General features: G+C 31.1%; 1 protein-coding gene across 6 annotated transcripts; it reads left to right on the top strand.

Moving 5' to 3' along the window:
• Positions 1–12,237: 12,237 nt before the first annotated feature.
• On the top strand, positions 12,238–18,972 carry LOC127076162 (B3 domain-containing transcription factor NGA1). 6 transcript variants are annotated; one of them, XM_051017741.1, is made up of 6 exons: positions 12,238–12,583; positions 12,753–12,907; positions 13,037–15,009; positions 15,162–15,208; positions 16,415–16,482; positions 18,759–18,972. In XM_051017741.1, exons 2-3 carry the CDS (start codon positions 12,811–12,813, stop codon positions 14,404–14,406), a joined length of 1,467 nt encoding a protein of 488 aa, XP_050873698.1. In that variant the 5' UTR covers positions 12,238–12,583; positions 12,753–12,810; the 3' UTR covers positions 14,407–15,009; positions 15,162–15,208; positions 16,415–16,482; positions 18,759–18,972. The 6 variants fall into 6 exon arrangements, with proteins under 6 accessions (XP_050873698.1, XP_050873699.1, XP_050873695.1 ...); XM_051017742.1 differs by having other exon boundaries at positions 12,239–12,423; XM_051017738.1 differs by having other exon boundaries at positions 12,239–12,583; positions 12,753–15,009.
• Positions 18,973–22,213: the final 3,241 nt, after the last annotated feature.

Raw genomic sequence — 22,213 nt, forward strand, 5'->3', positions numbered from 1 at the left:
ACAAGAAATGAGCAATAATCAAGGAGTTTCGAAGAGAAAAAGCTTGAACAACAACCTTTGTAGTGCAGCTTTACAAGGCACAATCTCTTCCAATTCTTTGATGTAGTGTGATCTTGAGATGGCAAAGGAGCTAGGCTAAGGAATTGAAGCTCAATGATCAACCAAGGAAGTTAAAAATTAAACTGAAAAATTGAAGAAGAAAACTCAAAATTCCTTTTAATGGAGGTTAGGATTTCAATTCTGCAGAATGTTAGGTGCCTTGAGGTTGGAATTGAATAAAGTCAGGCATGTGTATTTATAGCAAGAGGTGATGCAAGCAATGGTAAACTCGTGTGCATGTGGAATGAGGGCCTCCATGCATGGGCCTGTACAGGTGCATGTGAGGCCCAAAATCCATTGAAAATGCAAGCTGATATGAGTATGCAATGGTTTGGACGTGCAATTTTGATTGCATTGGCTTGTGCATGGAGTTTTAACATTGTTTCCATAAATGAAGATAAATCTTCTCCTCTTCGAAAATGCACTTTGCCAAATTGAAACATAGCCATGTGGGTAATGGTTGGAAAGGTCTTGACATGAGGAACGAATGTTATGTTGAACAAAAATCCATTTGGTGTTGGGAAATTATTGAAAACTTATCATGAAGTTCAAGGTACAAAACTTGTGTATGGAAATTTTGCCAAAATGGACCAACTTCAAGCCCTTTTGTTTCAATGATGCAAGAATCAAATGACAAAACCTTCAACATAAAAGTTGTATATCCTTTCAAGAAAATCAATTTGGACTTAAATTTTGCATCATTTGGAGTTTTGATGAGAAAGTTATGGGCACTTGAAGTTGGACTTTTTCACATTTCAATGACTTTGGTCCAAAGTGACCTATAATGTTTTGTATTATCACATGTGTTTCTTTTAGGATTATGAAATTTTGTCCAACATAACAATTGAAGTAGACATCTTAAACTTTCCAATTCATTTGATCCCACCTCAAAATAATGAAAAATGAAGGAGTTAGGTCCTTGGGAAGTTGAACCAAAATTAGGGTTTCAGTTAAAATGACCTATAATGTTTTGAAATGAATGATGACCTTCAAGTTTCAAATAAATTTGTTATGAACATGAAAGTTGTTCATATGGTTCTTAAGAACATTTTTTCTCTTGGGGTCATCTCCATTTGACCAACACATCACAAGTTCGGTCTCAGTGGATTTCAAAATAGTCAGATGAATTGACTGATCAACTTCTCAAGTCCAAACTTTAAATCTTAATGAATTTATGATTGAGGAAACTCACATAGGCTCATATATGCATAAAATGATGAATGAAAGAACTTCCCTTGATTGTATTTGATCATGGGTTGAGGTTGCTTCATGAGCAAGGCACAATCAAAGCACAACTGAATTAGGGTTTCCTTGGGAAACAATCCTCAAGCCCTTTGGTTTATCTTGATCAAATTGACAAATTGAGATACTTGGGAGTCATATATGATGATTTAGAGCTTTGTGAACCATTGTCATGCTTGCTTTCACCTTCATCTGGCCACATCAATGAGTATAGTGGCCTCCTAGGAGCCTTGGACCAAATGCTTGCTTAAGCTACAAAACAAACAAAGTTAGTGACATATTTTTGTGCTTTTGGTTAGTAAGAAAAATAAGAAAAGTAATAATATACAATTCAAGCATGCTTGGTGGTCTCAAACCAACTCACACAAGTCCCAACCCAAGGGTTAAGGAGCCAAGATGCTATGATCCTTGAGGCAAATGCAATGTGCAATAATATGATGCCATGAGGGATCTTAGGGTCAAAATTAGGGTCTTACATCCATATTCTCCTATTTTGTCATTGTTAATTATGTGTGAATTATTGATTATCATTACATGTATATTCTATTATGATTGATGTTGTTATGTGAAAATTTTGTACAATTTTCGTGTTAATTTCATGTGAAACTAGATGATTAAATTCTAAAATTTGGAGTTCTTATGAGTTGGGTTGCAATTGTTGAAGGTGATGATGAATTTGAATCAAATTAATGTAATATATGTTAATATGTGCCTAATTGAGTGTTTTAATATTGTATTAACATGTACGATTGAATTTAATGCGTTTGGGATCGACTGGGGTGGAAATAAGAGCTTTGATAGGGCTCAAATGGTGGAAATATGTATTTTCAAGTTTCTGGTATGAGCGACCTCGCTCAACGAGGATGAGTTTCGCTTAGCGAGCTACTGTATTTGTTTAGAAAGAGTCATAAAGTGAGTGTCCTGGTTTTATGTAAGTCATGCTTAGCAAGCGATTCTTCACCCAACGAGAGCTTGCTTAGCGAGCAATGTCTCAACCAGCAAGATATATAAAGTGAGGAGTTCTGGGTTATGTGATATGCGCCTAGTGAGCGAAGAGCTCGCCTAGAGAGGGCTCGCACATCGAGTTATAGGTCGCCTAGCGAGGGTGGCAGTGCATAATTGAATATTTTCAAGTTAATTTGTGTGACAATGTGTTGCTTTGGTGATTAATGGATGTTGTCTTGTACTGTTTGGGATTATGTGAAGTGTTATGATTAATTGCATAAATATGAGTCGTAAATTATGATTATGTTTATGCATTATTATGTTGTGAATACAATTATATGCTATGAATGTAATTATAGTTGTTATGTGGTGATGGGCAGTTCGGAGTGAGAACTACTATTGATGTGTTTAAATGCATGATTATTTACAATCAGGTGTGGGGTTGTAATCATCGTTGTGTTGTTGTTGTTGCATTTAATTGTATTGACATTCTACATTGTATCGTGTCGCTGAAAGAGGAATGTATGCTAGCTCATAAGGGGGGACTAGTGGCTTGTCCCAAGCTCAGAAGGGGGGCTCATGGGTTCAGAAGGGGGGAGCCGGTTCTTGAGAGAACCAAATATTGAGTTGGTTCCACATGCATAGCGCCACGTTGTATCATGAGTTGCATTACGTATATGTGTGTATTGTTGTGGAATGGGTGTGAGATTAGGATGATGTCAATTATGTATTGAATGTATGTTGTGTGTTTATCTATCCTTGCATTCTTTACACCATCTTAGCTCAAAGTTCATTTCTCACCGCGTTTACTTAATGTTGTCCACCATGGACATCTTACGGATAATCAGGAGTATAGTTATTGTAGTGTGTGGAAGATGGTTTGTTGGAGCTATTCTTCAATTACTTATTGTTTTATCGCAAATTAGTGGTTTTAATGCTCTGATCTCGTAACATCGAAAATGAGGATGTTTTGCTATGTTTTGACTTAACGTTTAATTATGTGGTTTAAAGTCTAATGTTTTATTTGCGAAGACTAATTTTGAAGTTGTTATGATATGATATTCTGCTGCTTGTTGTCAAATGTGTTGAGAAGTTTTGGATGGTTGTCATAGTGACACCTTCGATTGTCGATTAAATCTTTTTATATAAGTTTTAGGGTTTAGGGTGTTACATATTGCATATATTTGTGTAGCATTCATGCATCATGTATATTGGAGATATGTAGGACTTATGTTCAGTGACGAGTTAAGACTTCGGTCTAGTGACGAGTAGGACTTTGGTCAATTAACAAGTTAGGACTTCGGTCCAATGACAAGTTGGATGATTTACTAACACGCCTCTTAATATTCGAATTTTGGTACCACATGCGATGGAGTAATGGAGATGAATACATTGCATACATAATTTAAATTGTGAATGATTATTGTTGTGGATAGATTGTATGATTGATTATTTATGCTAACTGCACCATCCTTGTTGTTTTATGCACCGTTAACATATGTGAATGTTTTCTTACCCCCTGTTTGTTTCTGTGTTATTCTTTACGCCTGTGGTGCAGATACTCAGGTAGAGACTGAGGAGCTTTAGTTGTTTCTTATATCAGAAGATGTCATAGTTGTCCTTCTTCGTTATTTATCTTTTTGCATTGTTTAGTTTCTTGTGTGTCACTCTGATAGTATAACACCGGATTGAGAATACCTTATTCTGTTTTTCTGTGATTTGTTGAATTAAATATTTTATGATTGAATGAATTTGATTTTTATTTATGATAAAATTAGAGTTGCGTTGAAGTTTATTTTCCGCTGCTATTGTGATTTGAGAATGTATGCTGAGAAATGTGGCAACCTTTTGAGCATTTTGTTTCGCATGTTTTATAAATTATGTGTTTGTGGTTTAGGGTGTTATAGCTACCAAGGGATATTGACTGTGGTAATAATTTGGAAAGCGCTCTACATATCACCATAATTGTAATAAACAATCGTAGTGAATAACTAAAAGGTTCTGGGTTCGATACCCAATAACGCCATTTTTGGCGTTTATTAATCTGGATATCGCGCTACATATAACCACAGTTGAAAGAACCAACCATGGTGAAATAGTTTATTTTTGTAAATATAAGCTTTTTGATTTTATAGAATTCACATATTTTTAATATGTATTTTTATGAATCATAAATAGACCAGAAACAGCAGCACAAACCAGTTGTGAACCACACCCATAGTTGACAACTATTAAGAATCAAAAATTATATTACCTCAAAACTAAAATGACACAAAACAACATACAATTTACACATCATTACATAAAATAATATCTACAACGTGAGGAATGTGTCTTGTCTCTTGGTGTCTTGACTTTAAACACCTATAATTTCAAATAACAATACTTGTTATTATATAACCTTAGATATTGTAACATAAAATAAACTATGAGTAAACAATAAAAAATATTTACTTGTTAATTTTCCTATATGCCTTTTTTATTATCATTACATCAAATCATATGAAGTAGGAACTTGTGTTGTGTAAGAAGGAGTCGAAGGAATATCAAAATTCAAATCATGATTTTCATCAGTATGAGGAATATGTTTTCCTTGGAGAATAATTTACCATATTTTGTCAGAAGGGTCAGTCACATAAAACATTTATTTTGATTAGGTAGCCATGATGAATGGTTCAGTCATATACGTTGTCTTGCCAAGGTCAACCCATGTGAATCCTAATTCATTAGCTTCTACACCAGTTTTATTGTCAATCAACTTGAATTTAAATAAAGGCACTTTGAATAAAACATAATTAATCTCCTCAATGACCCCAAAGTTCGCTCTAGATGCCAATATAGGATTTTTATCTTTGAAACTAGAGAAATACATGGATTCAGCCTCTACCATAACCCCACTATTTTGCATTATACTATGATCATATTTTGATTTTCTATAAAAAGAAAAATTAGTAATGTCTTATGCAGTCCAAGTTACTACATTAAATTTTGCATGTATGACATTTATTTAATTATCTCGAATGCACTTATTAGAAATTCTTTCATTAAACTAACTTATGAAATTCTTGTTATGCTTTTTCAACAACCACTTGTCATTCATCCAGGGATATTTTTCCTTGATAAGTCTTTTATGAGTAGATAAGTAAGGTTGAAATTCATCAACATTATTCAATATATACAAATGCGCTTGAAGAACTAAATCCCGAGGCATTGACATAATATTTAAACCTGGAGTACCTCTACCTACACATTTTTCAGCATGACGAGAATTTGGAAACCTATAGACTCTGCTTCAGACAAATAGTTTGAACATAACTCAATAACTTCTTCTGTGATGTACCTTTCTACGATCTAATCTTCCAATCGGTAATGATTATTCGTATATCCTTTAAAGATTTTCATGTATCTCTCTATTGGATACATCCAACTAAATAAACTAGACCACAGAATCTGATTTCTCTGACTAGATGAACAATTAAGTGAACCATACTGTCAAAAATTATGGAGGGAAATACATCTCCAATTGACAGAAGATTACTGCAGCCTCATATTCTAATTCATCTAACCTTTTTAAATCAAAAACTTTATTACATATAACATTAAAGAATAAGCACAATATGGTTATAGTTATTCTAACATTTTTTGGTAAGATGCCAGAGATAACCACTAGTAGAAGTTGTTGCATCCAAACATGACAATCACGAGATTTTAAGACAATTAACTTAAGATCTTTTGTTGATACAATTTTTTTGATGTTTAATGAGTAACCTTGGGGAACTTTGATACCATGCAAACACTCGCAAAAACTTTTCTCTTCATTTTTAGATAGAGTGTGACATGTTGAAGGCAAATATATTCTTTTTTCTAATTCTTCTAGAGCCAACTGTTGTCGTACACCCGTCACCATCATATCTAGACGAGAATTATTACTATCTTTAGTATTTCCTAGAATGTTTATAAGTGTTCCAATCAAACTCTCACACACTTTTTTCTCCACTTGCATCACATCAAGATAATGTCTTACATTGAGGCTAGACCAACGTGGAAGATCAAAGAACACCAACCTCTTTTTCCAAATATTTCTCTCAACATGCTCCTTTTTATTCTTCACAAAGACAACACTAATGTGTTCTTGTTGTTTATAAAATTCATCTCTGGTTAAAGGGTGTCATACCCTCAAATTTACCCCACCCCATATCACATTCTTAAACCCTAATCCATGATAATACATATCACACATGTCATCTCATATGCATCCATACTTTAAAATACACAATAATCCACAAATTCAAGGGCATGGGGTTCATCTATGAAGATTCAAGATCCTCAAACCACCTTAAACATCATCCCCATCTTCAAGCATCCAAAAAATCTTGGAGGATTACTCAAGAAATCTCACTCACTCCCCAAAACCAATTTGGGTGGTGAGTCCCCTTTGAAGAAGCTTTAAGATTCATCTGGTCACCCCAGAACCAAACCTTAGTTCTTGACCCTCCTTTGGCTTGTACAATTCATGGTTCACCATGGATCTTGACCATGACATTAAGAACCCCTCAAATCCAAAGTTTGTTCATGCCTCATACCTTTTAAACATCTCAATTCAACCCTTGCATCTCAAACCCTAATTCATCTGGCTTTGGATCTTGACAAAACTTATGGCTCAAGAAACCCTAATTTAGGGATCCTTCAACCATTTACTTTGCTCCATTTTTAATATCCAATCACCCTACAATCCATTAAACATCATTTCATACCCTTTACAATCAAAATCCACCTTTTAAACACCCATTCAATCCATGTTACAAGTAGTTGGGTTGTTCATGATTTTTCAACTTTCAATGCTTTGATCCACCCATCAACTTGACCTAAAATCATACCACAAAGGTATAAATCTTATTTCCCGTCATGGTATAATCATATAAGCTTAAAACATCCACCATTGTGCCTCGGAAATCAAGAAATCACATAATCCCATTTTTAGGTCATGCTAGTTGGTTGCATTTTGGCAAGAATGGCCTATGGGAAGTTCCAAAGACCATAACTTTCTCATTTCTCAAGATTTTTAAATTCCACTTCGAGCCAAATGTTACAAAATAAGTTTATCTCCAACTTTTTTTCAAGGTCCAAGACCTAATTCATTGAGGAAGGGCTTCAATTTTGCTATGGCCCAAGTTGGTCCATCATGCCCACCATGCCCTAAAATCATGTCATGACCACTACTTTGGCACATTGTCATTTCCAAACCATAAATCCTTTTTATATGGTTCTTTTTTCATTCAATCAAAAGCATGGAAAGGAACAAATGACACAAATTTGATACAAAATACACAAGTCAATTTCATTTGGCCTTGGTTAAAATTTGTTGACTTGCCATGATGCACAAACTAGACACACCTCAACCTGAATTTTCAAATTGGTTCATCAAGGTCTTAATCCATTTCAATTTGATACCTTTTAACTTTTAACATGTTATGCAACATACCAAGGCACAAGTGGAACTCAACTTTGGTGCGAAGAGGTCACAAATCATGAAACCCGATGCCATGTAATCTTTCACAAATTTCCCAAAATGGGAAAAGTTCAAATGCATAACAGTCCATTACATTACCTTTGTTTGTTCCTAATTGATGTTAAGAACCAAAACCAAGTGGCTGGTGAAGGAAACTAGATCAGAATGTACCATTCCATGTCTCCTCAAATTCGATTTCAAGCATGCTTCAAGTCACATGTGCTTTATGAGCAAACCACCTCCTTTATCCCTCCAAACCAATCCATCACCTTCCCTATAAATAGGGGAAGGTGTTCCACTTCAGAACCAAGCATTCCCAGCCAAAGAACCCCTGCTGAACATTCAACCTGAAGCAACCAAAACAGATTTTGCATTTTCGAATTTCAAAGTGTTTTAACCATAAACAACCACCAACATGAATGACGATGAAACTGATGAAATAGATAACATATGGTAACTATGAATAAAAGGAAGAGTCCAAGAAATGACGTTCGTGTACGCTTCTTGAAGTTTTGACGTTCCACTCCTTGATTCCAAGAAATGATAAAGTTTTCTATCACTTTCGTTTGTTCATTTGCTATCACTTTCATTTGTTCATACGCTAGGGCACTTGTGTTATGAAGGAAATAAACTAAAACTTATTATGTTTTAATTTTAAAGAAACATATTTCACCATGGTTGAACAGACCAACCATAGTGAAACATATTAATTTTAGAGAAACATATTACCACGATTGACAAATACAACCACGGTGAAACAATTTACAGATTTTACTATAAAACTGAACAAACGAGTCATTCACCATTTTATTAAACCTAAGTCATTCTGCTTTCAACCACCATATTCCATTATTCAAAAGTTAATATTGTATATTGACAATTTTGGTTTAAAGATTAATGTTAAGATTCACTTTATCAAGTAAATGATAAGTTTGAATCTTAACATTGATCTTTATCGCTAAAATTTTCAACGTATGAGATAATGAATGAATATATTGCACATAAAGTGTATCTGAGATTGTAAAAACTGTGACTTTCTTTAAAAACTTAACCTTGTGAAAATAAACTATCTTTGAGTTTGCGAACGTCACTTTTCACTATGGTTATTAGAAATAATTGTGGTGAAAAGTATTTTAATTTTAATAAAACTATAGAAATTAAGAGACACTCCCTTTTTGTAAAGAAAAAAAAAATATTGTTGTTGAGATTCGTAGTTCGTAAGCCTTAACATATCAATATGGTTAATAGTATGGACCATAGTGAAAAGTCTTTTAATAAAAAAATGCATGAGACTAAATAATAGTTATTACTTTGGTTGATTAAATAACATAAATAATAACATGTTATGATAGACGTATTTTATAGTAGTGCTTCTTGACATAGTTAGATTATTCTCTATGAAAAGTATACACATTCATCGTCCTGATTGTTCTAACTTAGAATAGTTAAAACATGACTCAATGCTAACATCTTTGAACCATTCTATTGTCATGGCTTCTAGGATAAGAGTTTTAAGATTTAGCACAAAAAGGAAGTTTCTAAAAATTGGTAGTATTCCATTAAGACTCTAGAATTCAAAAGAATGTTAGAAGATTGTTATAGACCATACAAATATGTTAGCCTTTTCTAAACTTCACCCTTATTTCAAAGACTCAACAATTATCTAGAGTTTCGATCCCTAACACATTGTTGATAGTAGTTTCATTGAAGTTGATCTAAACTCCCTCAACTTTATGAAAAGTGTACACATTCACCACCCTGATTTTTCTAATATACTTTCCCGAGCATATGAAGTCGTTGAATGATGGCGAAAAATTTCAACTCATTAAACTTGAATTTGCACTGAAAAGTGAATGTTCTAGGTAAAATCCTCTTGTATATGAATTCATTTCATTTATATTTAGAACAAATCTATTTGTGTTTAAAGTTAAGGGAACTTGGAGACATAAATTTTTTGTTTCACAACACATTTACTTCTCTCAAAGGACATATTTACTCATTGATTCATTGATGTATGAATTTAATACATTGAAACACTTTGATATCAAATGTTTATCCATGCACATTGCATTAAGCAAATCATTTGGATGTGTCCACAATTTTATTGGGTTAAATGTAATACGAATGAGATTTTTCGAGGGAATCCTAGTCTTACAACCTATAAAATAGTTTTTCGTGACTCGTTAGACACCTATTTAAAAGCATTCACGTCAAATGTGGATATTGCATCCTCTTTTAAAGATGAACTTATAAGTATCGTTATCACTATTATATATACTTTTAAGAGAGCATTGAATCAACTTTGGCTTAAAAATGTTCTCTCCTTTCCAAACAATCATTCACTAAAATTACCATGGTCTCTTGGAAATTGCTATCCAAATGAAAAAATATTTTTATACCATTAGGTTTCAAAGTGTCTCACATTTATCGCGAAAGAAATAACTTTGTTAATACAGATTTTACATTCAAGTTGTGAGTTGCATGGATTCATCAAAAATTATGTGGATGATGGTTTCATAAGGGATAAACTTGGTTTATCTATTTTTTTTCCAATTATTTTTTGTTGATGAATTAGATTCTTTCTCAATGTATTCCTTTATATTTTTCTCTTGTTTATATTTTTCTCTCGTTTATGTAATATTCATTTAACTAAAATAAATTACTTGAAATATATAAGAGCTTTCCATATGACATAATTAATAAATTAATAGATGAACTTCTCTCATTTATGTAATATTTATTTAACTAAAATAAATTACTTGAAATATATAAGAGTTTTTCATATGACATAATTAATAAATTAATAGATGAACTTTTTAACTTTTATTGAAATTTATGTGATGGTTAAACATGCTTTAAATTTTTTTAATAGCAAACTATATTAATATAAAAAAATAAAAAAGAGAGAATAAGAGTATAAAGTAACAAACCAACAGTACAAGTGCTACTCTAAGTAGAAAAAAGTCGACTAAACAAAAGAAATATATATATATATATATATATATATATATATATATATATATACATATATATATATATATATATATATAATATATAATATATATATATATATATATATATATATATATATATATATATATATATTAAGATTTAAAATTAAGATTAAAAGAGCTATAGAAAATTAAAATTAACATTACTATATATATTAAGATTTATAAATTTAGATTAATTTGCTTCGAACAAATGTTAAAATTAAAAAAAAAAACTTATAAAAATAATTATAGATTTTGTACTAAAAAGATTCTCATATTATTAGTGGGAGTTGAATCCAATATAAATTTTGAAGAGAAAAAAACTACCTACATTCTTAAATATAGGATCTCTGCTCAAACTTGATTATCTTTTTGAATATCAGTTAAACACGCTTTAACTAAACTTTGAATATTAATTAAAAAAACATAAATTGAGTAAAAAATAATATTAATTAATTACACAAGAAGTAGTAGTAGTAAAAGGTTATGAGTCTCTTTTTGTCTCGGGATCTGAGTTATGGAATTTGAAATTGAAGAGTTAAGATTCTATTTTCCCTCAAATTTATGTTGATGATAAGAATGTTGAGGACATGACATAAGAAACGAAATGATAGTAGTGGTTGGGGATATTAGCACATAGAATATATTAATTTAATTAAATATTTGTTATATAAATATGTGTATGTAAAGTTTTAACATAAAAACTGATGAGAGGGAATTGATTGTAATAAATGAGTATTGTGTTGCAATGCATTACAGAGATAGGGTAGCAGGAGGTGATCAGATAGGGGTGGCCTGCAGAGAGGTCTGCTCTCATTCTCTCAGCTGGGATGGGAGGGACCAACAGCCACAACACAGCACACAATATTCAATGGAGTTTCAAAAGTCAATAAAAATAATATACAACCTAAAACTGTGCACTTTCCTTTACTTCACCCTTGGCTTTGTATCCTCTTCTACATAGTTAATTTACAACAAATTTATATAGGATTTTCAATATACATGATTAACTGGATATAACAATGGGAAAAAATTGTATATTTATCATTGCTCATATCTAAAGTGTGATGAATAAAATTTTCGATTTTATCATATGTAAAAAATTTAACTTATTACCTCAAATTCTAGCAATATTTATCAATATTAGTATATTTTTCTGTCATATTTATCTTGAGTAATTCTGAAATGAAATAATTGTATAGTAAAGAAGCACATTAACAAAGATGAAGATTAATGAATGTAAGTTTGAATAACACCACTATATACATATATAGCTTTTTGAACCTAAATTATATAAATGATGAAAAAGCATAAATCGTTGATAAAACTATTAATATTATCTTAAAATATATAATGAAAATGACTAGTTGCTCACATGACCCCCAAATAAGCACATTATTCATGGGCCCCCCACGTAAAAATGTATAGTAACCCTTTCTATCTCTATCATCTCTCTCTCTCTTCTAACCTTTCACAATAAAACTGGGTTTCTACAAACATTTCTTTCCCTTCTTTTTCTCATACAATTCTAAAGAACCTTCTTGTTTCAAGTAACTAGTTACACATCTTCTTCAACACCTTTCTCTCTCTATATAACTTCAACCATAACACACCTTTTGTTGTGTTGTTTTTTAGGTAAACTAACTTGAAATTTTCTTTAGGGTTTCAAGATTCCTATCATAGTCAAATATGAAGGCACCGACTCTTAACTAAGAAAAACCTCTTTTTTCCTTTTCTTAGTCTCTATTTTCAACCTCATAAATCTCCCAAAAAAATATCTTACATATTTTTCTTGGTAAATCATTTTTTTTATGCTAATATTAATTCTCTTACCTTTTTTTTTCTTCTCTTTTTATCAATTTGACAAATTTAATTTTGTTTATTTTAGCCTCCCTTACTTCCTCTATTTCATTTCATTATATTTTTTTTTCTAATTATATATATTTTTTTGACAATTTTTTTAGATTTTTTGTGAGATCTAGAAGTTATAATTAGAAGAATTTGAGAGTTGAAATAATTTGGATGGAGTTGTTGCAAGAAGTGAAAGGCTATTCACAAGAGGAAGAGGAGGAAGAAGAAGAAATCATAACAAGAACATCAAAAGATGAAGAAAACAGTAGTAAGCAACAATTACAACACTGCCCTTTTTCTTCTTCTCCTTCTAATTTCTCTTTATCTTCTTCTTCACCTTCAACAACTCATCACCATCATCATCATCATAATCATGATGTCACAAATCAATGGCTAGGAATCAATCATCATCACCATCACTCTCCAGAGTCTCACAATTCATCTTCTGGTGGATTAGGGTTATTACACCAACAACATCATCAACATCAAGATGCAACAACAACAACAACAACCACCTCAAATTTCACAAATCAATCAAGTTTAAAACAAATTGATTTCATGGAATTATCACTAGGTAACAACAACAACAACAGCATCAACAAAGATCCTAGTTCTTCAAATGCAAACATCATAAACAACCAACATCAACAACAGCAACAACAACAGCAACAGCAACAACAACCTAGTACTCATGAAAAAGAACACATGTTTGACAAAGTTGTAACACCAAGTGATGTTGGAAAACTCAACCGTTTAGTGATACCAAAACAGCACGCCGAAAAGTATTTCCCTCTCGATTCGACATCGAACGAGAAAGGTCTTCTTCTCAATTTCGAAGATAGAAATGGAAAATTGTGGAGATTTAGATACTCTTATTGGAACAGTAGCCAAAGCTATGTTATGACAAAAGGTTGGAGCCGTTTTGTCAAGGAGAAAAAACTCGATGCCGGAGACATTGTTTCGTTTCAACGAGGTGTTGGCGATTTGTTTCGACATCGATTGTTTATAGATTGGAGGAGAAGATCTAATCATAACCATAATATGGATCCTTCAACAACACTTTTCACTCCTTTCTTTCTTCCTAATCAACAACAATATTCTATTAGATGGGGAGGTGCTAATAGTAGATTCTACTCACTTCCTTATCCTTCACCACAAACACAAAGGTTACAACAACAACAACAACAACAGAATCTTCATGACCCTTTACAGAATCAAATGAATTACAATTACCAAATGTATCCATTTCATCAACATGGTGTTGGAAATGTGAATCAGAATTACAATTTTCATCATCATGATCCAAGTTCTGTCTTTTACATGAGATCATCATTACCGGCACCCGCGCCGTCCATGGTTGATCAAGGAAGCTTAACAAGACAACAAGGAGGAGCCGGAGGAGACATTGTTTCAAACATGATTATTGATTCTGTTCCTGTTTCTCATCATTATCATCAACAAGGTGGTAAGAGTGGTTTTTCTAGCACTGGAAATTTTACTAGTACTACTACTATACCTAGTAGTAGCAATAGTATTAATGGTGCTGCAAAAAGGTTAAGGTTGTTTGGTGTGAACATGGAATGTGGATCTTCAACAACTGATGAAAATTTGGCTAATTCACTCCCTTCTTCTTCTTCAAATTTGAGGTTACCTCATGAAGAAACACTTTCAACATCAACAAGATTCCAAGAGGAGAAGAGAAGAGAAGCTTCATTGATTTTCGGTTTAGACCCTTCTTTGCAATATCATAATTTCCATCAACAATGATGAAATGAAACCAAAAAAAGAAAAAAAGAAAAAAAATAATGAAGAATTTGTTACAATATATATATATTTATATATATCTATATTTCAGTATTTTTATTATATTATTATATTATAATACATTCTCTTTTGATTTGGATTATCATCATTTGAAGTTTTGTTTTTTTTTAGAACTTATGAATGAGATTTGGGTTATGAGGAGAGAAAAAAACAACATAAGATCCATAATTTCAGAATTCCTAAAGAAGGAAAATGAAATAGTATGGAAATGAAGGACATTTAGACCTTAGTCAAATTTGTGTATAAAAATTAGAACACAAAAAATACATGTATTATTTTGATTTATTTGCATCATCTTCTGAGAGAGTACTAGAATTAAATGAAGTTTTTGTCTCCATTTGATTCTAATCTCTCTCTCATTCCGTTTTCTGCATTTAATGATACACAGAAAATATTGTTGCTTTTTCTTCTTTCCTCTAATGTTTCTGTTAGCCTTGTTGGGTTGATGTGTTTCATAACACTGCTACTATTCTGCTCCCTCTCTCTGCTCCTTAGACATTTTAGCTTTGCAGATAGACTTCAGAAGAGATGTACAGCTGTAAAAGGGTAATTTCTTTTTTCATCTCTTGTTCATTCATTTAGTTTTGCTATCATTTTCTATATATTACCATACACAAGTAATCAATTTTTACTGTTTCTTGCTTCTTGATTTCCTTTGTTGATATATGCTTTCTTGACTTCTATTGTGATCCTAGCAGCCATATCCTTTCTTTGGTTTTACACTGTTCACTCACACATGTTTTAGGTATGTCAAAACTTGGCTTTTTCTTTTCTATGTTTTTCTTATTAATAACTACTTGCTTTCATATATCCAATTTTTATATTATTTATTTAAATCACGGTGTATTCACTTAGTCAATATGTCGATGAGAGTTGAATTGAGATTAGATTATTTAAATTTTAATATAAATTTCGATTTTTTTTAATTTGAAGTATAAATTCTTTGGTGTAGAGGACGAGCTATGTGAATATATGAAATTATTGATTTTAGATGATCAAAATTTCATATATTTATGAAGTCAGCACATTGATGACTAACTTGAAATATGAATGTTCTGATCTAGATCCAACCAACACTTATTACTGATGATGTGAATGTTTGAATTTACGGATTGAAGATGATTAAAATTTGATTTAAAAATCTCAAGCATTCGCGTAGTAAGCACATGAATGACTATTATATTGAGATCGAATGATCCATATTTCAATATTCATTTGAAATTTGGACCATATGATTTTAATGATTCAACGATCATCATTAATATACCGACCATGGTTTTGACCATGATTTTAAATTGGGGTTATGGCTGCGGTTGTGGTTGTTGCTATTGCAGTTGTGATTATTGCAGTAGTTCTGATTTAGATTGCGGTCGTTGCGGTTGAATTTATATTTTATGAACATAAAATATTATACTTTGTTATTTCTTTTATGTTTCACATGTCTTTCATTTTCTCTCGATTTTATATCTAAATCTCATTATCTACTTTCCATCACTTTGAATATTTTTAATTTTTTTAAAAGACCCTTTAAATCTCTAGTAATTTTTGCAAGCAATACATAATTTGTTGTGGGCTGAAGCGGATTTATGCGACTTATGTGCTGTAATGATGCGGCCGTCGCGATATTATAATACAGTATGTAGTATAATTAGTGAACACATCGCAATTGCGGCATGATACAGATGCAGACACTATCACAACTGCAATATTGTGGCCGCATCAAAGTAAGACAGTCCGCAATTTAAAACCATGATACCGACTATGTAATTGCGTGGCAATGCAGATTAAACATTGCAAACATTCCAAATTATATATTAAAGATTCCTCATGCATGTGATTTTGCTATGTTTAATACTTAATTAGTCTTCATAACAGTCTTTCTTACTGTTGAAAGTTGAAAATGACCTATTATGATACTAACAATTTTTATTTCTTTTCCTATTTGTCACAGTCATTGCAATAATTTCAGCTGATACATTTTTGGACATTAAATCAAGGAACTTTCCTTTGGCAATCAAGGTGAATATCAATATTCATATATAGTATGTTAGTTTTGTTTTTTATCTGAAACATATGAATAAATATAACATATAAAATGTTGGTTTCTATAATAAGAATATAAACAATTTTATACCTCTCCAATACAATTTTATACACTACTAATTTAATTAAAAGACAAATTTAACATTCAATTCATAAGGTAGGTGAATTCTAATAGAACATTGATGACTTTGTCTCTAGGTTTACATAATATGTCAAAAATAACACTGTTCATCTTGAAAAGAAAAAAAACATTGAAGTTTGAATATTATAGAGTGATATTGAATGCAAAAGATGAAAAAAACTGTTTTAAAGCATAAAAAGGAGATATCAAACAGAATGTTATGGTGTTATATAGTTGTGACAATGTAGAAAACAAAAGCAAGACATAGGAGTAGGACAGTAAGATAAACAGTATTATAAGGTTAGACAAGACATAAACATAGTAGCAGGATCTTGGTTTTTGAGGTATACACAGAATTGAATGTGATGCTTGTTTTTATTTGGTGTTAAAATAAAATAAAAAATAAGAGTGTGTATCTTAGATCCTTTGGTAAAGTCAATTTTTCTATGAGCATAAACCTCCAAAGTCTTTGATCAACACTTGTGTCTGCTGGAAAATAAATACTGAAAGAGACTGCAAATTTAAGTTTTGTTTTTTTGGGATGTGGTCTGCATGTCTAAGATTCAAATTCTTGGAATTTAAAAAAAAATTATGGTATGAAAATAATTATGAATATATATAAATTAAAAATATGTACTAATAAATGGTTGGGTATAACATCTATCTGAGTTTTTCATAACAGAGTGATTTAAGGTTCAAATGCAGACATATTTGTTTATAGTTAATTTTTAAAAGAAGACTTTGAAGATTTGCGTCTATATTTTAAAAATATTTGATATTTTAATTTTTTTTTAAATAATATGATTTTTATATGATAATGTAGTATATTATTGTTTAAATTTTTTTAAAATATCAAACATGTTTTAAAATATATATATATAACCCTTCAAATTCTCCACTTTCAAAACTTTCTAAAAATTAACTCTTACTCAAAATAATAGAGATATGTTTAAACTTGTGTCTTACATAAGATTATCTCTCATATGGAGAACATCTATGAAAAAGAAAATTAGGGTTCTCAATTATGAACAAGAAAATATATACAAATGTGTTGGACTTAAAAAATCAAAGTTTTAATGATGTATCCATATTTAATGATATGTTTTAAAAAGTACTTTCAAATTAAGGAAAATTCAAAAGAGTATGCTAAAGATACTTGTTAATATATATATATATATATATATATATATATATATATATATATATATATATATATATATATATATATATATATATATATATATATATATATATATAATTTCTCTGTTAAAAAATAGTGTATTTAACTTTTTGAATGTTTAAAAATTTATCTTTTTAAATAAGAAACTTTGGTTTTTTGAGTTCATAACTAATGTCCTTAGAACGCATGTTATCTTCACTGTTAAATTAACCAATTCATATTTTGAGAATATGACTATTATAAATAAGGATTTATATTTTTTTATAAGAAATCAATAAAATTAAAGTGATAACTTTATATTTTTCTTTTTTATAATACTCATTTAAAGGATAGTTTTTACCAATATAGTAATTTATTTTTGTTTTTGTTTTTTATTTTCTTCAAAGTTTGGTTTATGTCCCTTGAATTTATTTTAGAATTTTTAATAATATTGATGCTGATTTAGATAAAGTAGATTAATAAGTGTATAAGTATGTAGTTTTGATTTTAATTATTTTATTTTATTTTATTATTAGTCTAGTGATTAACACATCTTGAGTGTTGCATGAAATATATATATATATATATATATATATATATATATATATATATATATATATATATATATATATATATATATATATATATATATATATATATATATATATATATATATATATAGAATCAAACTGAACTGAATTTACATAAAATACTTTCACAACAAAACTGTTGGAAGATAATAATGATAATTTAATTTAATTTTTTTATAATTAAGTTATGTAACCTTCACATTTCATGCAACACTCTGTGATAGTGTCTTTGTGCATTTCAAAAACTTATTGGAAAATATGAAATAAGTCACATGAAATAATATGCGTATGCGTATGTTTCACTTTCATAGATGAAATACATTCATATATATCGAATACTCTTTTTTTCTGGTAAAGAAAAACAATGTTAATTTGTTTTCAGGTTGTGGACATAAAAGCTTATAGTTTGATTCAAGAGCTTTCATTTGACATAGATTCAGACTATTCAGGTTATTTAATGATTTGAGACTAAGATCTTGAGAGTAAGATCTTGGTTCTTGATATTCAATGATTTTGTAAATCTACTTAAAAAAAAGAATGGAGGATTGGATGAGGTATCATCCTGAGAATTAGATTTGATAAGTTTAAATATCATATATTCAATATTCTCTCTTGATTAAATGGATATCTAACCAAAAAAAATATTGTGTTTGGAGTGATTATCAAATTTATGTTAAGTATTCATATTTTAGTAAAAATAGACATTCAAACATGAAAACTTATGATATAATGAACTATTAGAATCAAGTCAAACTTGATGATGTGATTTACATTTGAGGATTCTAGTTGAAAGTTTATTTGTATGTTATGCTACAATCAAAACACATTCACCCCAAAAGGAGAGAGACAGGTTGGATTGAGAGGAAAACTTTGCAATGATGTCATGTATTAAGAGTTTTTTTTTTTTTTAAGTTTTCAAACAAATTTTGTAGTATTCAATTAAATTAAGATTTTTCCAAGGCAATGAATTCATTCGTATTTATCGAGGTTTCTCGCAATTTATAAAATACTTTTTAATATATATATATATATATATATATATATATATATATATATATATATATATATATATATATATATATATATATATATATATATATATATATATATATATATATATATATATATATATATATATATATTTAAATAGATTCTTCTGTGGGGTGAATTTTGAAAAACTTTTTATTTCACTCAAATATGTAACACTCTTAGAATCACTTAAGATTTGATAGATAGATAGAGAGAATAGTGTAAGATTCACTTGCTATCAAGTTTGTATTATCACCATTATCAAGTTTGTATTATCATCGTAACATGGTGAACTCATTCATTTCCTTACATACACAATGCTAGTTACATGCACAATGCTAGTTACACTCAATAACTAACTTTTAACTATCACATCTAACTCTCTCAATTAACTATATTCTAATACTTTAATACACCCCTCAAGCTCATGGTGGTTATAAGGAAGAAAACAACTTTGAGCTTATCATAAAAACTTGAGAAGAGATTAGTTAGAAGTAGTTTTATGAGGATGTTAGATATTTGTACATGCGTCGGTACATGCTGAATCTACGAGCATTGTGATAGAACTCGTTCTCTAACAAGGTAGATATCCAACTCAGTATGTTTCGTGCGTACATGTAGTATACGATAATATGACAACATTACTGCACTGAGGTTGCCACACAATATTGTGGGTTATAGATAGCTACTTTTGAGTTTATTAGGTAATGGTTCAATCCACAATAATTTAGACGTGGTATGAGAAAGTACCATATACTCTGCTTCGGTGCTGGAACATGCAACTGGAGATAGCTTCTTTGAGCTTAGAGCAACCAAGTTTGGCCCAAGGTAGATACATGACTCAGACGTGGATCGACTGTCATCCAGATCGTTGGCCCAGTCAGAGTCACTATATGCTCGTATGGCCAATTTATGTTAAGGATTGGACGGTGCTAAGATGATCCATGAGTAGTTGTACCACTTAAGTAATAAAACACGTGTTTCACTACACTCCAGTGAGATTCCAACGGATCAACCATGAATTGACATGCTTTGTTTGCACAAAAGGCAATATCTAGTTTTATAAGAGTTGCATATTGCAATGCTCTGAAAGTGGACCTATAAAGTAGAAGATTTAATAGTTTATCTTCACCATGCCTACTTAGTTTACATGAGCTAAACATAGGTGTGCTTACTCCATTTGCTTCATCCGTATTAACTTTGGTCAATAGGTTCTTGATGTACTTGGTTTGAGTTGTCCCCATCGAACCATTTGCTTCTTAGTGAACTTCAATGCCTAGAAAGTATTGAGGGATGCCAAGCTTTGTAAGTGCAAATTTGTCATACAATTTAGAGATCAGATTATGCAGAATAGTAGGTGATGAACCTGTGATGAGTATGTGTCGTACGGTGAACTGACTTTGGGTGTTTTTGCTTTGGAAAGCAAATGTCGCGGATAGCAAGAGTCGCCACCGACTTTTCTTTTATCCAATAAGGAAAGGCGGAAAAGAACAGGAAAGACCTTGATTAGATTTTGGGTTCGGGAGGTACATTATACAAAGGGAAGGTATTAGCACCCTTTGTATCCATGGTTATCCATGGGCTCTTAATTGCTTAATCACTTATGTTTTCCTTGTTTGAAAAAGTGTTTCAGAAGTGTTTAGAAAATGTTTTGAAAAGAGAATTTAACTTTGTAATGATTCTTGTACGAATGTATACAACGTGTTTATCTTGTTTAATTTTGAAAGCTGTTTAGAAAAATATAACTCAGCAATGATTCTAGTGCGAATGTATACCAAGTGGTGATTTTCTAATAAATGTTTTGCAAAGTGTGAGGTGTGAAAAGTATTTTAAGTTGTGAGTAAGCATTTAAGAGTTATACCTACCCAAGGTCTTTATGGGTATTTCCTATCCTTATGAGGGTAAAACTGTCCTTACTATTGAGAAGTAAGTAGTCTTATCCTTTGGGTGTAAAGGGACATCGTAGGGTCATCGATTGGTCATCGAAGGCAACATTTGTAAGGATACCTTAGCATTCGAAGGGACGATCATCATTTAACCGTAGGCTACAACGAAGGGTCATCGAGGGACAAAACCATATATTCGAAGGCAACATCCGAGGGACTATGATTTATCTTGTAGGGACATGATGATTTAATCGAAGGGTCTTTGCTAAGTGTATCCCCACATTCGCGGGACATGACCGTAATACCATAAGGCAACAAAGAGAGGGCCAAGATTATGTATCCAAAGGCAATGTTTATAATCAGTTAGGTAATTTAGAATATATCTCCATAAGGGTATCCCACAAATAAAGTGGGATACCTAGCAAGCTACCTTCTTCGGGAATATGTGAATCCTCGCAAAATTCAGCAAACGGGTTAGAATACCAAGACGGGGTGCAATCGAGGATTGCACCAAACAAAAGGAATCACAACAGTAATAGTGTCAGGCCAATAGTGCATGATTAGATATAAAACATGTCAAATGAATACAGGACGGATTAGAGTGCAAGCAGAAAAACAATGACTGTCATATTCGCTACTGCCTCGCCTAGCGAAGGCTTAGCGACCCTTCGCTACATGTTCGCTTAGCGAAGTGCTAGCAAACGCTTACGGGTTTTAGGTTCTTCTTTGATAACAATGTGATTTCAGGAATTACGCGATCGAACATTTAAGATACTGTTTTACATATTCATGCATACTTAAACTCACATCCAAAAATCTAACAATATATTCAAAAATTCAATCATAATGCATCATGTATTTAGTGATTACAAATTGGAAGCATAAAATGGTAGTGATAGTGCAAACCTGTTTGCAATGGGAT

The sequence above is a fragment of the Lathyrus oleraceus genome, chromosome 4, assembly GCF_024323335.1.
Source record: "Lathyrus oleraceus cultivar Zhongwan6 chromosome 4, CAAS_Psat_ZW6_1.0, whole genome shotgun sequence".
NCBI lineage: Eukaryota > Viridiplantae > Streptophyta > Magnoliopsida > Fabales > Fabaceae > Lathyrus > Lathyrus oleraceus.